Below are 19979 nucleotides of genomic sequence, written 5' to 3' on the forward strand. Positions count from 1 at the left end.
CGAGGGTTCGTGATAGTGGAAGTGCTTACCAAATATTTGATACTTAATGATATCTGAACATATATACCTGGCGTGGATGGATAGTTCTAACATGAGCTATGGGAATGTTATTCAATGCAGACTCTTCATATTCTCATTTTATTTCATTAACCGTTTCTTATGACCACTCCCACAAACAGCAAAGATATTCTAGATGCGCATAAAAATTATTTTTTTATCCTTATGAAACGATTTCAGTGAGGCCACGGGACTATAATATCAACGACCCTTCCGATTCTAATGTCTATTGTACCCTTGGATGCCATGGAGGTTTTCGTGAACCAGTGAGTAGGATCTTTAAGGGCTAAATTCAAGTGCCACTATGGTTTGTTTGTATGTTGTTTTTGCGTTGCATGGAACCAGTGGTTATTTAGCAACGGGACCAACGGCTTTGCGTGACTTCCGAACCACCTCGAGAGTGAACTTCTATCATCAGAAATACACATCTCTCACACCTCAATGGAATGCCCGAGAATCGAACTAGCGACCACCGAGGTGGCAGGCCAAGACCATATCGATCACGCCACTGAGGCGCTTGAGGTGCCACTATGGAATTCGAGTTCCAGCTGACCCGCTGAGTCCGAAGTTAGACTGAACGGGACAAAATGCCAGTACTTCATAGGACTGGAATCAAGCAGATTTCTCCCTTTTTCTCGTCTTTTTCTTATGAACTTCATCGCCTTCCTTTCCAAAATTTCTACAATTTTCCCGAGAACAATATAAATATATTGCTTTTATTTTTCTCTTACAAACTATGGCCGGATCTGGCCGCTTATTTTACCTTTATTAATAAAATTCGCATGAAGCTCGAACTCGAGCAGACAGAACCAATATTACAGAACCTAGAGCCAAGAACGTCTGATTACTGCTAAAATTTTATCGTACTATTATGTAACAAACGACCTTAATTCGATTGTTAGCATTATCATCTTAATTGTCAAACTGTCAATATTTTATGAAACGGCTGTCAACGGCATTGATTATATATCAAGAGATATACTACTAACAACAGCTGTCATCGTCAAAGATTTAGGACCTTTTTTCTGCTGGTGATTGACTAGATGACATGCAGGAACGGCTATCAGCTGTGAGTCAAAACTTCACTGAAATCTGTAGTGGAAATCGCCCAAGGGACTTTAAAAAAGTGGAAATATCTAGATCCTAATCTGCGTCTTGACAGCGAACGATAACCAATCATCTAGACCAAGATACAGTTAGTCATTACCTGTCAGTTACGAAGCAACCGAAAATTCGGAGGTTTCTGAAGGTAAATATATATTCTGGGGAGACCCGTTTTCTAAATGTAGCCCCTGAATTAGATATAAGCCTTTTGTTCACGTACATTAGGATTAAGTTATTACTGAATTTATCATTATTACTGAATTCATCATTGCCAATATACACTGACATCATTGTACTGAGAGAGCACTTCCACATCATTCCACTCGATGTCCAGCTCAGTGATCTTCTCAAGCCACAGTTTCGTTTGCTAATGCAGTCGGAAATCTGAAGCTAAAAATAATTTACTCACAAAACTTGAACCTGATCATTCTGTTACTGTTGACAGAATATAGTGTGTGTGTGTGTGGGGGGGGGGGGGCAGCATTTATCTGGACTCGCTTTCCAAAGTTTAGTTTCTTTGTAATTCATTTAGTTAGCTTTGTATGCACCACTTCTCGCAAAACTCAATTTTTTGACTCGGTAAAAGCTTTCGTTTACTATTGCTGTATTGATAGACTGTAGCAATAATAATAATAATAATAATAATAATAATAATAATAATAATAATTAATAAGCAGTTCTGTCATTTTCCTCGGGGGTTGAACTTATCTGATTTCCACGAGGATTGGATCATTTGGTTTTTGTATCTCGTGAGAACCCGCGTACAAGAAAAAATAACAAAATATTCAAAACTTTTAATACTGTTTTTTTTTTATCCATTGTTCCATAACTATGAGTCAGAAGAACTGCGCTGCACTAAAGTCAGCTAAGGCAAACTCCCTTACGTGACTATTTATAGAATTTCAAAGTACCGTCTGTGAGAATTTTTTCCTTGCATACGAAACTTGGTATGTATCTCAATAAAACCCAATTTATCTTTTGACAAGCGCAAGCGTTATACTTCCCAACATTCCCAAACCCCTCTGTCAAATGTTCGAAACATTCAACTCCATTAAGTCCAAAGACAAAAGTTCACTGATCTCTGATTTCAGGCTGTTAACAGGTGTCATCGATGCCATGTCTCTGTCCCATGAAAGCAACCTGTCAAAGATGGAAGACGACGACGGTAAAAGAGAGACTCGAAGGGCGAGAGGAACTGATGACGAAAATCTCACAAGAAAATCTACGACCGATGGACTTGTTAGTGAACATGACGAAGCAATTTCCGTAAACAGCGGTAAAGGGGGTATACCCATTGGAGAGTCTCGAATTGCACTTGTGGAAGTCATACACTCGACTGGCGGTAGGTCCTTACTGAATCGACGAACATGTTAATAAATGAAATTAAGAAAAAGACAAATTATTATGAGACAAAGCTCTGAAAAACTAAAAGGGAGAAAGCAAATAACTGAGCAACTGCAGCAGTCAAAATAATGCCCCATACTTGAAATGCCCTCGAGGAATAATCCAAAAGCCTTTCGACTTCACCCTCTTAAACACGCTAACAAAATTCTCCTCATATGTAAAAAGGAAGTGAAAAAACGCTCATATATAAGATTGCAATAAAGTATTCCATGATCAAACAACTTGCTTGCAATACTAATGGCTCTTCTGTTTTTCCCCAACTTCGGCAGGTCACATTTTATCGATATCTACTTCTATTATCTTGATCATTGAAGGATGATTAGGGTACAGGTCTCTTACAAGGAGTGATACTGCACAGATAATCTCTCATTTGCGATAATAGCAAATTTTATAATACACTGATCACATGTATGTTTACATACAAATGTAAGAAAAATGACATCATCTCCTTTGATGCAAAGCACAACAAAACAACATTTACTGGAGATTCCAAAGATAAACGAAAGGACTAATAATCACAGCAATCTAGATAAGGCTACCTGCACTCTGGCCCATGACTGCCACGAGCGACTCCCACTGTTTATGGCTAAGTACTTATTGGTAACAAAAACAGACGAATTTATACCTTCTGAATATTGATTCACTACCTGCTCCATTAATATGTCTACCATTTCATGCAGCGCCGCCGACGGAATGCTGGGGCACTCGTTATTCACTGGGACTGATGGGGCTTTTGGGAGCAGCCTGTGTCTACGCCATGAGAGTGAACTTGTCGGTGGCCATTGTGGCTATGGTCAGACCGCAACCAAAGAACGACACCAACACGACCGATGCAGACCAAGTCTGTTTACCTCCTGAAGGTCAAGATGACCCCAGTCAGGATGGACAGGTGTGTGGCACATGCAGTTGGCTCCCTTGCAGTAGTACGGTTCTCCTCTCGAGAGGCGTTGGGATCTAATGAACGATAGGAACGAACGTCCTACTTATGTAATGCTGATTCTTCTTTAGTCTATTTTCCTATCATGGCATCAACAACAGAGACCGGGAAGGCCACAAATACTTTTAGGATCCCAAGATCAACAAAACAATGGCCAGAAAGTAAATTAATAGGAATGAAAATAATCTCAGTATCCTTCGTAAAAAGTGCGGATATGTAATTGGATAAACTTGCCAAGTGGTTTTTGTCTAGCCACGTCTGCAACTTGTCTTTCCTTTGATCCACTAAAGTACACTGATTAATTCAGATATTAGTTAAAGATGACAGCCAAACGACAGCGTTTATCTTTAAAATAGGTTAAATATAAGCTACGAAGATCCTCTACAGTCGATGGATCTAATAAACAGGTAGAGAAACAAATAAAAAAAAAAAAAAATTTGTCTGAGGTGTATTCGTCGAGAGCAAACGATGGGAATGAGAAAGCTTGTGAGTCTGAGAGAGACTTCTTCCACAGACCGGCGACTTTGATTGGAGCGAGGCAACACAAGGAGTCATCCTAAGCGTCTTCTATTACGGATATCTCCTCACCAATTTAGTTGGAGGGAGAGCAGCTGAATACTTCGGAGGGAAGTTAGTATTTGGTTGGGGGGTGGTACTCACTGCCATCTTCACTGTTCTGTCTCCTCTCTGTGCCCAGGTCTCTACAGGACTTTTCATCGCTGTCAGAATATGTGAGGGACTGGCAGAGGTAAGCAAGCAGCCATTATTTCGACCCTTCATTCTACCTTGAGCAAACCTCGTTCCTCAATATATATTGTTAGTAAAAAAGTTTTAATACTAGAAACAGCACACTTTGGAAGGTCATGTGAGGCTCCTTTATTATAACTTGTTATAAAATATATGGTTGAAGAATGGCAGGAGATAGTCACTTCACCATTTACACGGTGGAATAATTTACCTAGATCGGTAGCGGCAGAGGAAGTTATGATTAAGAACCAGACACTGATATAATGACCCATGAAATTTCACTAAAACAGTAGCCCTAAAGTTTTACGCTGATAAGCTACGTTGTAACAGCCACAATAATTTCGGTCAATGAGTTTCCAAACAAAATTTCACTGGCATTACTCTTGTCACCTCTTTCCTCTCGTACTTAACATCATCATCATCATCTTCCAGGGCGTCATCTTTCCCTCGATGAATGCTCTTCTTGCCAGATGGATTCCTCCCTTGGAACGACCGCGATATAGTTCTCTAGTCTTTGCAGGTGAGAAAATATGAATACAGCTTTCTTCGTCACTATGGGCCACGGCCTACTTTTGTATCTTATAAAATTCGGACATTCAGGTGCGTGATGATTTTAACGGTATCAATGACAGATATTACTTTAATTTAGGATATCCAAAAAAATGGCTTTCATTTGGCAATCCTTAAGTTGACATTGACATTGAATTTTAAGATCAGCATCGACAGTTCATTGAAAAATGCTTGAAAAATGACAATGAACCGTCATTCAAACATTCAATTTCGATAGTAAGAAAAATCATCAGAATGTTGCATTCCAACTGCAAAATATTATCTCGGTACGTCTGATCTCAATATGGATGCTTATTCTCACTTTCCCTTTGGCAGCTAGCTAGCTCTCTCAGCAGGCGCTGTGGTGTTTAATGAACTGCCTTTACCTATCTGCGCTTAAGCATTCATACTTCTCTTTATGCGACTTTTGCTGCAGGGGAAACTGTGTTTTATTTCATTTTGCTAACCTCTTGCCTTGCACAAGGTCTCCAGTACGTCTCAGCTATCATTTTATACATTTTTTAAATTTTAGTTTTAACTTGCAAAGTTTCACCAGCTACCACAGTTTCTTATCACTTGCAACTGAAACCTGCAACAGTTTCAAAGTTTTTAGCCCAAAAGGCTTTTGCTTTTAAATCTGATTCCTTAACATACGTCAAGAGAAACGTGTAATGCTACATCATTATAATCATGTAATGTATTTACTATATTAAATAATATATTCTTTGTTGGTACTTGAAAACCTAATTTACAACAGCACAAATATACTTTTAATACTAACATTTTTCATGAAGGACACGCAACAAAATCTAAAGTAACAGTTTCCCATGACAATTATTATTGTTTAAAATACAGACACAGTTATCAAGCTTTGGAACTTTCAAGTAAAAACATCGTCGACGACAGAGCACTGAATTTCCCTCGTGTTTCCTTTAGGAGCTCAATTCGGAACGATCATAACGATGCCTGTAAGCGGATGGCTCTGTGACACAGGCTTCCTTGGAGGCTGGCCGTCTGTATTCTATGTCTTTGGAGGATTAGGGATCATCTGGGGCGTCGCCTGGTACTTCTTGGTCTACAGTCACCCAAATATCCATCCAAGGATATCTCGGGAAGAAAAGGCTTATATAAACTACCACTGTGGTGCTCATGCACAGAACGTGAGTTTTTGTTTACAATGCAGTTCCACTATGAAATATATCTCGACTTCCGTAATCTAGAATTGCAAAAGTGTCATGACTTTTACGGTATTCTCAAAAAAAAAAAAAATAAATAAATAACAATGGCACTTAGCTATTTGACTTATTGAGTGAAAAGGTTGCAGAAACCACCAAGGATTCCAACTGATGCTTTACAGGCAATTCCCATTCCGTGGAAGGCAATCTTCACATCGTTGCCTTTTTGGGCAACACTGGTTGCTCACGTCGGATACAACTGGGGATTCTATACTCTCTTGTCTGAACTTCCAACTTACCTCAAAAATATTCAGCACTTCCAGATGACTAGCGTAAGTTTTTCCCAGTGCTAAATTGTACACTACTTATGAAATAATATGTGCCATAATATATATATATATATATATATATATATATATATATATATATATATATATATATATATATGTTCCTACCCCCCCTGTTCACTAAACTACAGAAACTGGAAACTCTTACCTGTTGTCAGTAGTGCCCTCTGTCTGCAATCATGTCATTAGGCTATTAAGATCTCATAAGTACAAAAATATACTATTTATTACCCAAAGCAGTTGATTATAAAATAGGACAAAATGATTAAAAAGTCATAATGGCAGAAAGCCCAAAACTGTCAATAAGTTCATCGTATTAGTCAGGTTAGAGATTCCCGTCTCTAAATTAGCCATGGAATAGGACCCATCTTTAATAAAGATAATAATGCATAAAAGATATATCACACACATCACTCTTTTCAAAGTATTCACGTAAAGAGAGTATTTCACACTTCTCACTCTTTTCCAAAGGTAACGGTTTTCTAAGTTTTTATAAAATATGTCCTACCTTTATGATGGGCCGTTCTTTCCCGACACTCGGCGTGTAACACCTCTTAGCGTTCACCTAAAAAGAATGTGACTTTCGCAAGTACCTTGGACTATTAGGCCTGTAACACCCGTACAAACGAATGTACACGCCTCTCGACCGGGTGAGTGATCTCTCGGTTAAACTGCTTGCGTATTCAAATTCCTTTCTCATGTAAGCTGCCCCTACAGTTCAGCCTGTCTCCAAGCGAGAAGTGATATGTGACTTCACTTAACATTACATTGGCATTTCAAACATATTATTAATCATTGCCCCTCTTTTCATCTGACATATATATATATATAATATATATATATATATATATATATATATATATATATATATATATATATATATCATATATATATATATTATATTACACATAATATATTAATATATATATATATTAGTATATATATATATATATATATATATATATATATCATGTAAGGTTCAATTTCCAGTAATTGGTGATTCATAAACAATACTAATTTAGAATGAAGCTAATCCCTAGCTGAATCAAAGTAAAAAAATTGCTTCAAGTTCACTTTTCCATTTCGTTGCATTCCTAATTACCAAGAGAAAAAACACTATCCTGAGAGTACTGTTTAATAAACAAAGTACTAAGCTAATAACAGATAGGCAGAACAAATTCTAATACAAACAATATACGAGTACAAACCTGGTTAATTTCAGTATCTGCCAAATCTTGCTTATTTGCGTTCACTGCCATAAAAAGAAAGTATCTTTACATGAGGAGCATCTCTCAGTAAGGGAACTCTTTGAAGACCAAAGCCCCATCTTGTTCTTCTCATCTCTGATGGAAAGAAATAGGTTTTTGTCCATAAATACAAAAGAAAGTTGTCTGTACTAAACAAACAGTCAAGACTGAAGTATGATATTTAGTGTGGCTTTTCCACCATTTTTCTTCATGAAGACAACCCGCCAAGCCCTGGCCACGCGCACACACACAATCGAAAGCCTACCTTTGCATTAAAAAGCAGACCTAATTTTACATTTGCATATTTTCTTTCATTGAGTGGACATGTATCTTCTACGAATTATTTCTAGTGTTAATTCAAGAGCTAATTTTTCCCCGTGACCCCTTCCTTACCCGTGAACTTCCCCATTCTGAAATTAATGGGCTAAGAAAGTTTCATATCGACCTGCTATATCATACTATCAAGAGAATGACTGAACTCTCAGGCCCATATTTCATTACATATTGTGCCACCACTATTGTGCCACGGGCCACTAATGACAATGACCAAACGATATTTTTTAACTGTAAATTTATTTGCAATAATAGAAAAAAAATGGGTTGAGAAGTCCCCTTGTGCCACCTATACAAATGGCCTGCATTTAAGTATGGATGCTGGAATTTCAACAATATAGCTCATGAATGCCACGCTTTTACTTTTGAATTCTAAAGATAAACATTGGTTTTGTATCTGAGTTACGGAAATACAGTATATATTGATATATTTAGCCTATCATGAAGGTATATATTGTGCTTCTGCGACTGAAATGATTTATCATTGATTACAGAATGGAATATACTCAGCATTACCCTACCTAGTCATGTGGATTGTCTGTCTCGTATACAGCAACATCATAAATCACCTTCAAGGAAGAGGCAAAATGTCAACAATTTTTGTCAGAAGATTGTCTATGGGCATTGGTAAGGTCTGCTATGATCATATCTGAGTAGAAAGATGGGTTTACCTATTTGGGATGTTTTTATGAAATTCATAGTGTTTTATAATCTAAGTGTAATTTGACAATCCAACGAATACATCGGAGTAGGCAGGAGCTTGTGAGGTTTTTATCCTGAATATTTGTGTCAAGAATTGTAGCCTTTCACTTGAGACGAAGTCTGTGATGAGTATTTTGTTGGTGACCAGGATATATGTCATAAATAATATTTTATGACCATAACACTGGGGCGACTTCCTTGAGATTTCTTGCTTTTTTGAAGATTGCTAATATCAGTGATTAAACGTATCACACCTTCGATGGCTCCAAACATAAATCTGAGCTTTCAACGGAATGTTTCACGACAGTCTGAACAAGCATCATAAACCAATTGCAGGTATGTATGGGCCCATGCTAGGACTTGTGGCTATGTGCTTCGTGGACTGCGACCCAGTGTTGGCCATGGTCTTCTTATGTATAGCGGTTGGAATCTGTGGGCCAATTTACAGTGGATACATGTGTTCCCACCAAGATCTGTCGCCTAATTTGGCGGGAACGCTGCTCGGTTTCACTAACGCGGCCGCTACTATTCCTGGCATCGTAGCGCCATCCATCACCGGCCTCATTATTAATGGAAATGTGAGTTTTACAAACCAAACTTCAGCCCCATTGATGTTACACGTGAGGTTTGTGTCTTAGTGTTATTATCATGTAGCTGAATTCTTGCTTTTGTGTTTGTCACTGCAGAAGGGGACACTTCATTTCACATTAACAAATAATTACTTAACTCTTGGCGTTTCATTGGAAAAATCTCTCTCTCTCTCTCTCTCTCTCTCTCTCTCTCTCTCTCTCTATATATATATATATATATATATATATATATATATATACTATATGCTGCTACTTTTAAAATGCATATATCGTCTCTGTGACTGTATGAAATTTCATATATAAGAGTTTTGCAACATTTACAGATTCCTTATTTAGCTTAGAGTTATAGGATGTCGAAAATGTATGTTCAGATTTCGCATTACATACTTTGAAAAGAATACATAATGTAGAATGAAAAGAGAAAGAGATTAACTTTGTCCATTCCAAGATAGAAATTGTTTTGGTAACTTGTCATCACCTGAGATTAAGAGATCTCGAGATCTCCGTGGTGATTTGGATACATGTCATCACATCTGATAAGGGACTTTTGCCTCAATCAAGTACGTCTTTGTTGAGCATACTACGTACATGACTCGTTTCAGACGCATACTTCTTTGTCGATAACCACATGCAGATTTCATGATTTTTCTGTAAAGTTACGTCATATTAGAAACTTCTAGAAACATTGCACCATCTTTTGCTTGCCCAAATCTTTTTGAGCCCGTCAGTCTCTTGAAGTGCCCATACAAGGAGAAAGAAAGCGTTCATTCAGACTTAGATCCTCATAGTGTTTAGATCTCTCTCTCTCTCTCTCTCCCTCGCCATACTTGATATCATATAAAAGTAACGTAAAGACTAGTGTACGTAATTGTTGGTCACTCGTAAATTTTAGATTTCTTATTTCTTAGAGTTATTTAGTATTATTTAGTGCTTTTTGTGGAATCTGAACAAACATTTTTATTTTTTGAAATATTGTGAATTGTGTGGTGAAATTGTGAAACAAGCTGCAGCAGAAAGACAATTGGTACCAAGGTAAAGTGTAACTAATAGTTACAATGGTTTGGTGAAATTTAAATTTTAACACATCGCAAATTTTTATGTTTTGTGTTTGTTCCATTTGAAGTGATTTTTGTGTGTGTGCATTTATCCATTTTTTCTTATTGAAGTGTGTGCTTTTATTTTATATTCTGTGTGATTAGTGCTTTTTACAATTTTGGTACTTTCCACATTTTTCTGTGTTTTCATTTGCATTCACAATTAGATTAATAGTTATTTTTATTAATCAATCATTGCACATTTAATTGAATTTAACACTTGTGAATTAATTTACATTTACTTAGAATTCTTTTCAAGTTTTAGTGTTGTTTAGCACTTGTGAATTAATTTCCAAATTTTAATTATTGCCTGACACTTCTGAATTTTGATTGAATTAATTTTCTTGAATTTTGTGATAAATTAATGTTGATTTAATTTTACTTCTGAAATCAGGGAAATACTTAGACTTTTAAGTTGTTAATGGAGTGATGCCCTTTAATTAATTTAATTACACATGAGGTTACCTCGCACCTGTTTTAATGACCTTAGTTTGATTTTCTGCAATACTGGTAAGTTGTTTAAGGGATCGCTGTTGCCTTTAGAGTATTCAGTCGTTTAGTACCTGTGGTGAATGGGCTCAGGTGTCTGGACACCTGAGCCTTCACCACAGGTACTAAACGACTGAATACTCTAAAGGCAACAGCGATCCCTTAAACAACTTACCAGTATTACAGAAAATTGGGTACGTGTAGTAACCAGATACTTGGCACTTCCTCACAATATATATCTATATCTATCTATATATATATATATATATATATATATATATATATATATATATATATATATATATATATATATGTCTTGGATACAAGGACAAAAAACGGTCGGATTAAACCCAGTATTTAATTTTCGCTTTGGTACATTTGTATGTATACAACATATGTCGAAGTGTAATTATATATATATATATTATATATATATATATATATATATACATATATATATATATATATATATATATATAATTACACTTCGACATATGTTGTATACATACAAATGTACCAAAGCGAAAATTAAATACTGGGTTTAAATCCCGACCGGTTTTGTCCTTGTATCCAAGACATCTTCTAGAGGGCTGATCCATTGTGACAGAAATTGACAAAATATGAGCTAAAAGGAACTGTGCAAACGAACAATGATTTTCCATTTTGACTAATCCAAAAATTGTCACGAGATTTAAATGATGGGATTTGATATACACATCCTTCAGTATTATTGAAGGGAGAGTTCTTTATGTGCTTGTTCCGTTGTATTATTGCTTTAAAATAATACATCAACTACAATTTTCTTGACTGTTTTCATTACATCTGCTTATCATCAACATATTCCGGGCTACATATACGTCATGCTCTTAAAAACATGGATATGAAAACCTCATTCTTTACTTTATTGCTTTGACCGTGAGAGAAATTGTAGGAAAAAAAAGAAGAAAAAAAATAGGTAGGTTTTCTGTACTTACAGTATCTAAACCCACAACTACTTTTGTGTATTTGGCAATCCAAAAATGGCAATCTGCCGCCATTTTCTATTTCCGAAATGAACTGATGCGACCAATGCATATGCCCTCAACATACTATACTATACTACCAGGATATTCTGTTAATCCTGTATACCACATTGCGTGGAATGATTTCGTTTAATATTCTGCTTACCCATGGCCTTACTAGTTTTTTGAGTAACATTTTCCCGATGCATAATAATTTATAGTCTTACTCAGACTTTAAATAATTATGTTTTAGCCTTCTTGCAAAATGGTATATCCATGCCTGCACTCTTGAGGTTTCAGAAAAGAAAACAAAAAATCCACGTGATAATACCTTAGTCTACATTATTTAATTTGTTGATAAGGCCAACACTGTTAGCATCAGAAATGGCACGACCCAATGGGTTAATTGTATGAAGCAAAACCAGCAAATGGTTTTGTTTTTATTGTTCCATACATCTACGGCAACGATGGAGAGGTCACACACAACACTTTTTATCATGTTCTGATTTCTTTGTCATAGTTCGGTAACTTTTTTCCAATTGAAATTACTGTTCACATCGTCTATGGGAGTTTTTATTCATTCTTTCCATATAACCTCTTTCAATTAAAAATACTAGCACATCTGTCTAGTCAGCTTTCGTCAAATGTAATTTCTTAACACTTCAATTCCTGAAAACTTTATACTGTAAAAATATTACTTTAATATTTTCACGGCATCCTACTTTCCCCTTAATTCTAGGGTAATGGACCAGTTGCTTGATGACATATGTCCGTAAAAATAGAACGGAAAATACCTTAGATCTGGACAAAAACTTCCCCTTTCTTTCCACAGCAAACACTGTGGGCTTGGAGGACAGTATTCCTGATCTCAGCAGTGATTTATTTCGTTACCGGAACCTTCTACATCACCTTCATATCGGCAGAGATACAGCCGTGGAACACACCGCCAGATGACAAGAAGGGTACGTCCTTTCAGAGCCGAGTTTTCTCACAGGTCATTCGGCAAGTTTCATTCTTTTGGTTAAATGTGCACTCGTAACTCAAAGCTAAAGCATTCTTGCAGTAAAATTAATTTAAAGATGTTAAAAAACTGATTCCTATGTTTCTGCATTTTCATTTTAGAATCTGATTTGAAGCGCAAACGTGACGTTTGGCTGGCAGTTTTGGTATCATTATATCATAAAGTAACGTTCATCCCAAGTACTTATTTGGGTACTTAGAAACATTTCATACTTGACTGCGGGTATGTAACTCAACTATAAAAAAAGTCATTCTGCTTTCTCTTTTGTAGTTGCTAGTCACTTAAACGTCAGTTACGCTAGTAAATGTTCAACTTTAAAGTCAAGTTTCGAAATAAAGAATAATTAGCAAAACTCAAAAGCAATAATTAAATAATTACTGACACGAAACAACAAACTTCGTTCCCTGTGAAGGGACACAAAATTGAATTCTAGGGCCCCATTGAGGTGAAAGTAGGCGATTTTAAACTAATCATCCATTTTAAGCACTAGAAAAAAAAAAGGTATTATGCAAAAGCATATCTTACAGAGTGGAGAACTTTTGAATTGGTAACGGATTTGTTAAAGTCTAACTTTCATTACTTCAATACTTATTCAACCTAAGCGTCACAATGCTTTCCAGGAAAAATGAAGATTGTTTCAAATAATTCACCTCAGAAAGAAGAGAAATCACGTAAGGAGACAATTCACTTACAATGAATGAAAGGAGCCTCAATGGCACAAAATAACGTTAGTTTGCAAGTGATGTGAAATGAATGAAGACGGAAACTTCTTGACATAATTTTGTACTATTTTTCTCATTTATTTCCTGGTCTTTTATTAATTCATTCGTTTGCTGCTTTCTTGCAGAAAATGGGAAGAAGAGATACTGAAGATGGAATAGATATAAGAATGGAGAAAGCACTGTGTATCTACATATAAAAGACAGTAATCGTTACAATTTATTTATTCTGCGCCACTGGTAAACATTTCCCATGAATTTAATGGAATATCATCATTAAAAGGACATCTCCGACTTGGCAATAGCGATTTTTGAACATTTTTATTCTGATTCACATTGGAGAGGACGGGGCTGCGACTGTTTCTTTGAGAACCGCAAAAACTACAACGGTCGCAGCAACATCTCGACTGCCTTGGAAGAGTCCAGAGTCCAACTCAGACACCCTAAATACCCCCTACATTTATAGTAGTAGCTGGTTTACACCAGACTACCTTGTGTACTTTTTGATCTGCGTCGCGGATAGCTATGTGTTATGACGTTCTCTCTCTCCGTCTCTTTCTCTCTCGATTGATCTAGGAAGATATTCTCTGAACTCTATATTCATATTCCTCAAGTTGGTTGGAGGGTAAGTCGTGGAAACACGGAGTAGCAAAACAGACTTATATTCTCAAAAGTTACATCTTGAGATAGCTCTGCAGGGAAGGCTTGACTATCTATGCCAGACGATAGGAGAAGAGGAAGTGAGTGTTACAAATTGATATACAAATCCATAGGCGAGCAAACCTAACAAAAGATACATGTATACGAACGAACATAACTTATCTAGGCTAAGAAACGTCAACCCATGAGAACTGAAGTAGGTTTCCCATGGAATTAGGTTTTAGATGTGTGTCTTCTATTTATGCCTAGCTAAGGGTCACACGCATCCTGGGCTGTGGTTTTTGGCAGGCTTTCCTGTATCACCCCTGACCTGGTTACGTTCTGTTTTTAAGTAATGTTCTCACATTACTTTTATTATGTAATTATTCATTACATTATCGTTCGGTCACGATAACAAAATCAAATATATAAGAACAGTCAGGTCGGAAAGATACCTTGCCACAAGATGTGTGCGAGTGTTATTTCAGATATAGATAACACAAAGTTAGGGTAAATATTAAACTAATTAAAACATGATTATAAGGTAAATATGAATGGTATATATGCTAAGAAAAATTATATGGATATATATGTAAAATCATATGGATATGAGTTGATTTTAAATCCAAAAGGTTATATATGTGCTATATTGATATACTTATATAAATACAAATCATGAAGATACATATTCCACAAAAATATTAATGTATTTCTTATAGGTACATGACACATAAAGATTGTATGTATAGATATAGTGTTATAAGGGTACATATTGATAAAAATTAATGGTTCCAAAATTTGATAAGATATAAGATAATAGGTATCACCTCATAGATAATATACTATAGGTAACCTACTATAGGTAACATAGGCCTATATATATATATATATATATATATATATAATATATATCTATATATAGATTATATTGATTCAAATAAACGTGATTAAATATTTGTGCACTTTATATACTCCTGGTGCATACACGCACAGATGTATTGATTCATTGTTTAAATTATATATGCTTCACATAGGTGCGTGCGGATAGATTAATAATAGATTCTATAGATAAGTGTGCACTGATTGATTAATGATATATATTCTATACATAATTGATCAATATACTGATCATTTTACACATGGAATGCATTGTCAAAGAGGTTCTCTACTTCACAATTAGCCAACGTCCTGATCAACTTTTCACACACTACGCAATTCCAAACCAATGAAATGGCCAGTTTCAAATGACACGTAGATCAAATGCCTTGAGGGCATAGGGGAGATTGTCTGGACGGTCTCTGACGTTCTTGTTCTCCTCATCCTATGCCAAACGAATACATGATCGCCACCGTAGCCAAAACTGTAGCTAAAAGTACATAGTGACGAAGATCCTCACTGATATCGTAAGCGGGGTGAACTGGGTCCATGGTAGCTAAACGCGTCAGCTGCTTGGCTACCTTCCCGCGATATTCGTGGTACCCCAGGAGAAATTCGCGAAGTAGGCTCTCTCCCGAATTATGGTGCTTATTCCTTGGATGGTGTAGTTGGTTGTTGCTCCACTGCAGCCGTCAGCGGCGATGAACAGATGGGAAGTTGTAGCGGTTCCATCCAGACAATTGATGCTAAATCCCTCTAGGGAGAATCTCAGCCAGGTTCAACCTGTGAGCAAACTTATACTCGTCAAAAGGGTAAAGGTGATCCAAGCAGTGTTCTCGCGTGTGAGGCAAAGTTCCATTAAAGGCTAGGTCTAATTCACATGAACCCTTGGATACATTGTGGAATTCAAAGTAGTCAGCCGTACAAACCTTATTACCCATGGCTGTGTAACCGTAAAAGTTTCCTTATTAGGGGAAATTAATACATAGCCAGACAGATTCGATATTACTGGTAATGAGCTGTTTGACATGTAAGTAGGAAACGGAGCTACTTTGTAAGATTTTCATGCATCAGAAGGATCAAAGGGGATATTAATCATGATTCTATAATTTTCCACGCTTACTGAGATAGGCTATAATAGAACTCAATCTTATGTGCTTCTAACAAAAAAGTGTAACCAAGTTTGTCACGCGCATTCTCTAAGGTTAGTGTCTAAGGTTAATATTAAGTCTTTGACTGGTAACAAATGCGGCGACAGGACTCCTTTTGAGGCTAAAGTGATTGCTTTAACATAATCTTTGGATTTTTCAATGAAATGAGAAATCTTAGTATGTATATGATCCATCTTCGTATTGTAATATGCTAAAGTTGCGAGCAAAGACTGCACGTCCTTGATCAGATTTGTTAATGGAATGTTCGTTCACTAATGTCATAAGCTGATTTATTGATTCTAACTGTTTGCAAAGTTCAGAGAAAATTAATTCATGTTCGTGTTGTAAAAATTCAATTCTCTTATTCTGATCGTTAATTTTAAGACGATTGGAAATTCCAAACCCTAACCTTGCTACGAAGCCGAACAAATGAAGTGTAGCAAATATAAAGGGGTTACGCCTTTCTACACTAGTGTGTCTTACAGTCCATATAAGAAGGTCGCGTACTAAGCATTCTGCTTCAGCCGTCTTGTTTTGCAAATCAAAAGACAATAACTCAGCGATACCCAAGGTCTGAGCAAGCGGATTTTCGTCACTGTAAGGAAAGTAAAGTCTGTGCAGTTGATTCAGTGACTCAGCAAATCGAGATAAGTCAGTCTTTAGGTTAATTACGTCATTCTCTGGCAAGAAAATTGCTTGCATATCAACTTCCAGAATTACGTTGCTTGAAGTAAGAAATAGGTCTTCGGTCCTTTCAATAATTGAGCCATGACTGAATTGGATTTCCTTTGTTTTGGAAAGAGTCCCACACGAGAAAAATGCCTGAAAGATCAGTACCAGCTCAAACAAGATAAGCTGCATGTTGGAAACATGCAAATAGTCAATTATATGTAATTACTCATGTTTAAATTAGCTATTAGATGGTTCAATGATATAGATAAAAATATGTGATAAAAACATATATATTTTCATACAAGTTTTATATATACACAAGTTTATTACATAAGTTTTATATATAGATATAAATATATTCCTCATACAAGTTTTATATATACACAAGTTTATTACATAAGTTTTATATATAGATATAAATATATTCCTCTCTTTTTCATACTCCCCTAAAACTAGCTTTGGACATGAGTTAGTGGTATTACCCGAATGTCAGTAGGCTGTGCTACGTTCTGAACCATCAGCCTATTCGCCGTTAACACTTCGAGGATAATGAATGGTCCTTCGAATTTAGGCGTTAGTTTATAGTTCAGACCCTTGCACATGTATATTTGTATATAGATTTGATTACCTACTACATATGGTTTTGTTTGTTTGGCGGTTTTGTTATGATTCCTTTTCATGATTATTTGAGCTGCTTCTATATTCTTTCGAAGTATATTGAGCCTGCTTTTGCTAGAATTCATAACATACCTTAAGGGATTGGTTCAATTATTTGTGGGTGTAATAATATGGAAAGGCGTCGTAGCGGGAGTGCCGTAAAGTGCTTCATGTGGCGACATTTTGATAGATAGGTGGTAATTGTGGTTAAGAGTGCTTAAGACCGTGGGGATGGCCATGTCCCAATTGGGATCCGTACCCCGAGTGTGACTCGTAGGACATTTAACACCTTCCTATTTACCCGTTCTACTAACCCATTTGATTCTGGGTGATAAATCATGGTATTGATTTTCTTAATGTAAAGGAATTCGCACAAGGAGTCAAGAAAGTGATAATTGAATTCTCCACCAGAGTCGGAGATTATCATGTGTGGAATTCCATGTTTACTGCTATAAGATTCGTAGAATTTCCTAGCGCATTCAATTGCGGTTTTTATTTTCAAAGGTATTAATTCTGTGTACCTGGTCAAGGCATCGATTAACACTAAGAGGTGCTTATTCCCTCTGTCAGACTCGTAAAACCCTGTTAATAAATCTAAGTGTACTCTTTCAAAAGGTTGGTTTGACACGGGGTAGGCCGCCAGGCTGACAGGTGTCTTAGTGTGCCCTTTGTTTTTGTGGCAAATGTGACAGTTAGGTATGTGTTTTTTTATATCTGTAAGCATTGTAGATCAGTAGAACACTGATTTGGCTTTCTGTGACATGATAGCGAACCTGGGATGACCATGTAAGGGATTGGCATGCAACAAGTTTAGGACGATCAGTATAAGAGAGATTGGTACAACTACCTGGTCGTTTGTCACCTGCAGTATACTTCGGGTTTTCCTTGTCACGGATCTACACAGAATATTATCCTTGATTATGTAATTCTGCAGCGCATACTTTAAATATTCTTTTTCTTTAGGATTTCCATTCAAAGCATCTATTATTTTACTTATCTGCGGATCCTCCTTTTGTTCAGTCTGTACCAGTTCAACGCTCCAACCCGGGTCTTCAACGTGCGTGATCGTTTGGATTGATGAATTTTCTTGTTCGCATACCATTCTAACAATGGGTATGGATGTTGTGATACCTTATAGTTCAGCTAATGGTTCTGAGCTTGTTGGCGTGGGGCTGCGAGATAATGCTTCAGCGATGATATTTGCTTTCCCAGGTAAGTACCCTATCTTTGCGCCAAAGTCCTGAATGATCATATGCCACCGAGTTCTTTTGGGACTGTGATTAAAGTCTTTGAAGAAGTCGGTGAGGGGCTTATGATCAGTATGGACCTTAACATGATAGCTGCAGATTATGAACTTAAAATGTACTAATGAGTTAACGATAGCTAGCCCTTCCTTGTCTATTACTGCATATTTACTTTCAGAGGGCTTCAGTTTACGTGAATAAAAAGCTATCGGGAAAAGCTGTTTATCACATTGCTGAAATAGCACCCCTCCTATCCCTTGATCTGAGTCGTCAGTTGCGATAAAGTATTCCTTCTGAAATCAGGAAATTTTAAAGTAGGTGAACTGCACAATTTCTCTTTCAAGGTATCGAATGCCTGTTGGTGCATTTCAGACCATATAAAATCTGCACCCTTCTTCGTAAGATCAGTTAAATGAGCTGCAATTAGTGAGTAGTTGCGCTTAAAGTGCCTATAACAGCATGAACACCCTAAAAATTGTTGTATGCCCTTAACATTAGTAGGTACCGGAAAGTTACGGATAGCCGACACCTTATCGTGGATTACCTTAAGACCTTGACTAGATACTGTAAAACCTAAATAGACCAATTCTGATTTGAAAAACTCTCATTTAGATATTTTTACTCTTAAATTATGTTGTCTTAGTCTCTGTAATACTAATTTAAGTTTATGCAAATGCTCTTCTAAGGTATGGTTTATGCAAATGCTCTTCTAAGGTATGAGAAAAAATTACAAGATCGTCCATATAGGCATGAAGAGTTTCTCCCAGCAAGTCTCCAAACACTATATTAATCATTCTGGTAAATGTGATCGGGGTGCAACATAAGCCGAAAGGCATACGCAAAAATTCATAGTGTCCCCTGGATGTGCTGAAGGCTGTATACGGGGTACTCTCCTGAGCTAAGGGCATCTGGTGAAAGCCTTTGAGTAAATCCAAGCTCGTGAAATATCTATTCTGTCCTAACAGGGATAAGATATCATTGGTACATGGCACCGGAAAACGATCAGGAATTCTTTCCTCGTTGAAGTGATGGAAACCTATGTAAATTCACCTAGTCCGATCTTTTTTTAGGTACAACAATTAAAGGAAAGTTATAATGACTGTTCAATTTCCTAATGACTCTTTCTTCTAACATTATATCTACTTCATCATTGATTTCATTCTGAAACCTCACTAGTGGAGAAAACATCATGGTATTTAGATAAAAGTTCAAAAAATTTTTGCT

At 36.6% G+C, this 19979-nt stretch overlaps 2 protein-coding genes across 2 annotated transcripts in view; one reads left to right on the top strand and one right to left on the bottom strand.

The window, feature by feature from the left end:
* LOC135219541 (putative inorganic phosphate cotransporter) overlaps positions 1-3321 on the bottom strand; it is a 74670-nt gene extending 71349 nt beyond the window's left edge. Inside the window, exon 1 of the mRNA XM_064256394.1 lies at positions 3191-3321. The gene's annotated coding sequence lies outside the window, so the exon portion shown is untranslated. The remainder of the gene's footprint in view (positions 1-3190) is intronic.
* Positions 1152-14731, top strand: LOC135219540 (putative inorganic phosphate cotransporter). The gene is made up of 11 exons (XM_064256391.1): positions 1152-1306; positions 2253-2503; positions 3246-3454; positions 4017-4250; positions 4682-4769; positions 5735-5958; positions 6156-6305; positions 8395-8527; positions 8939-9180; positions 12609-12738; positions 13645-14731. The coding sequence occupies exons 2-11, from the start codon at positions 2278-2280 to the stop codon at positions 13665-13667; spliced, it is 1659 nt and encodes a 552-aa protein (XP_064112461.1). The 5' UTR covers positions 1152-1306; positions 2253-2277; the 3' UTR covers positions 13668-14731.
* Positions 14732-19979: the final 5248 nt, after the last annotated feature.

The sequence above is a fragment of the Macrobrachium nipponense genome, chromosome 1 (assembly GCF_015104395.2).
Source record: "Macrobrachium nipponense isolate FS-2020 chromosome 1, ASM1510439v2, whole genome shotgun sequence".
Taxonomy (NCBI): Eukaryota; Metazoa; Arthropoda; class Malacostraca; order Decapoda; family Palaemonidae; genus Macrobrachium; species Macrobrachium nipponense.

Bases quoted from the DNA above. Each gene is read 5' to 3' on its own strand.
- LOC135219540 (XM_064256391.1), top strand. From the start codon at position 2,278: ATGTCTCTGTCCCATGAAAGCAACCTGTCAAAGATGGAAGACGACGAC. The intron at 2,504-3,245 runs GTAGGTCCTTAC...CATTTCATGCAG, and splicing joins AGTCATACACTCGACTGGCG to CGCCGCCGACGGAATGCTGG. The intron at 8,528-8,938 runs GTAAGGTCTGCT...AACCAATTGCAG, and splicing joins AAGATTGTCTATGGGCATTG to GTATGTATGGGCCCATGCTA.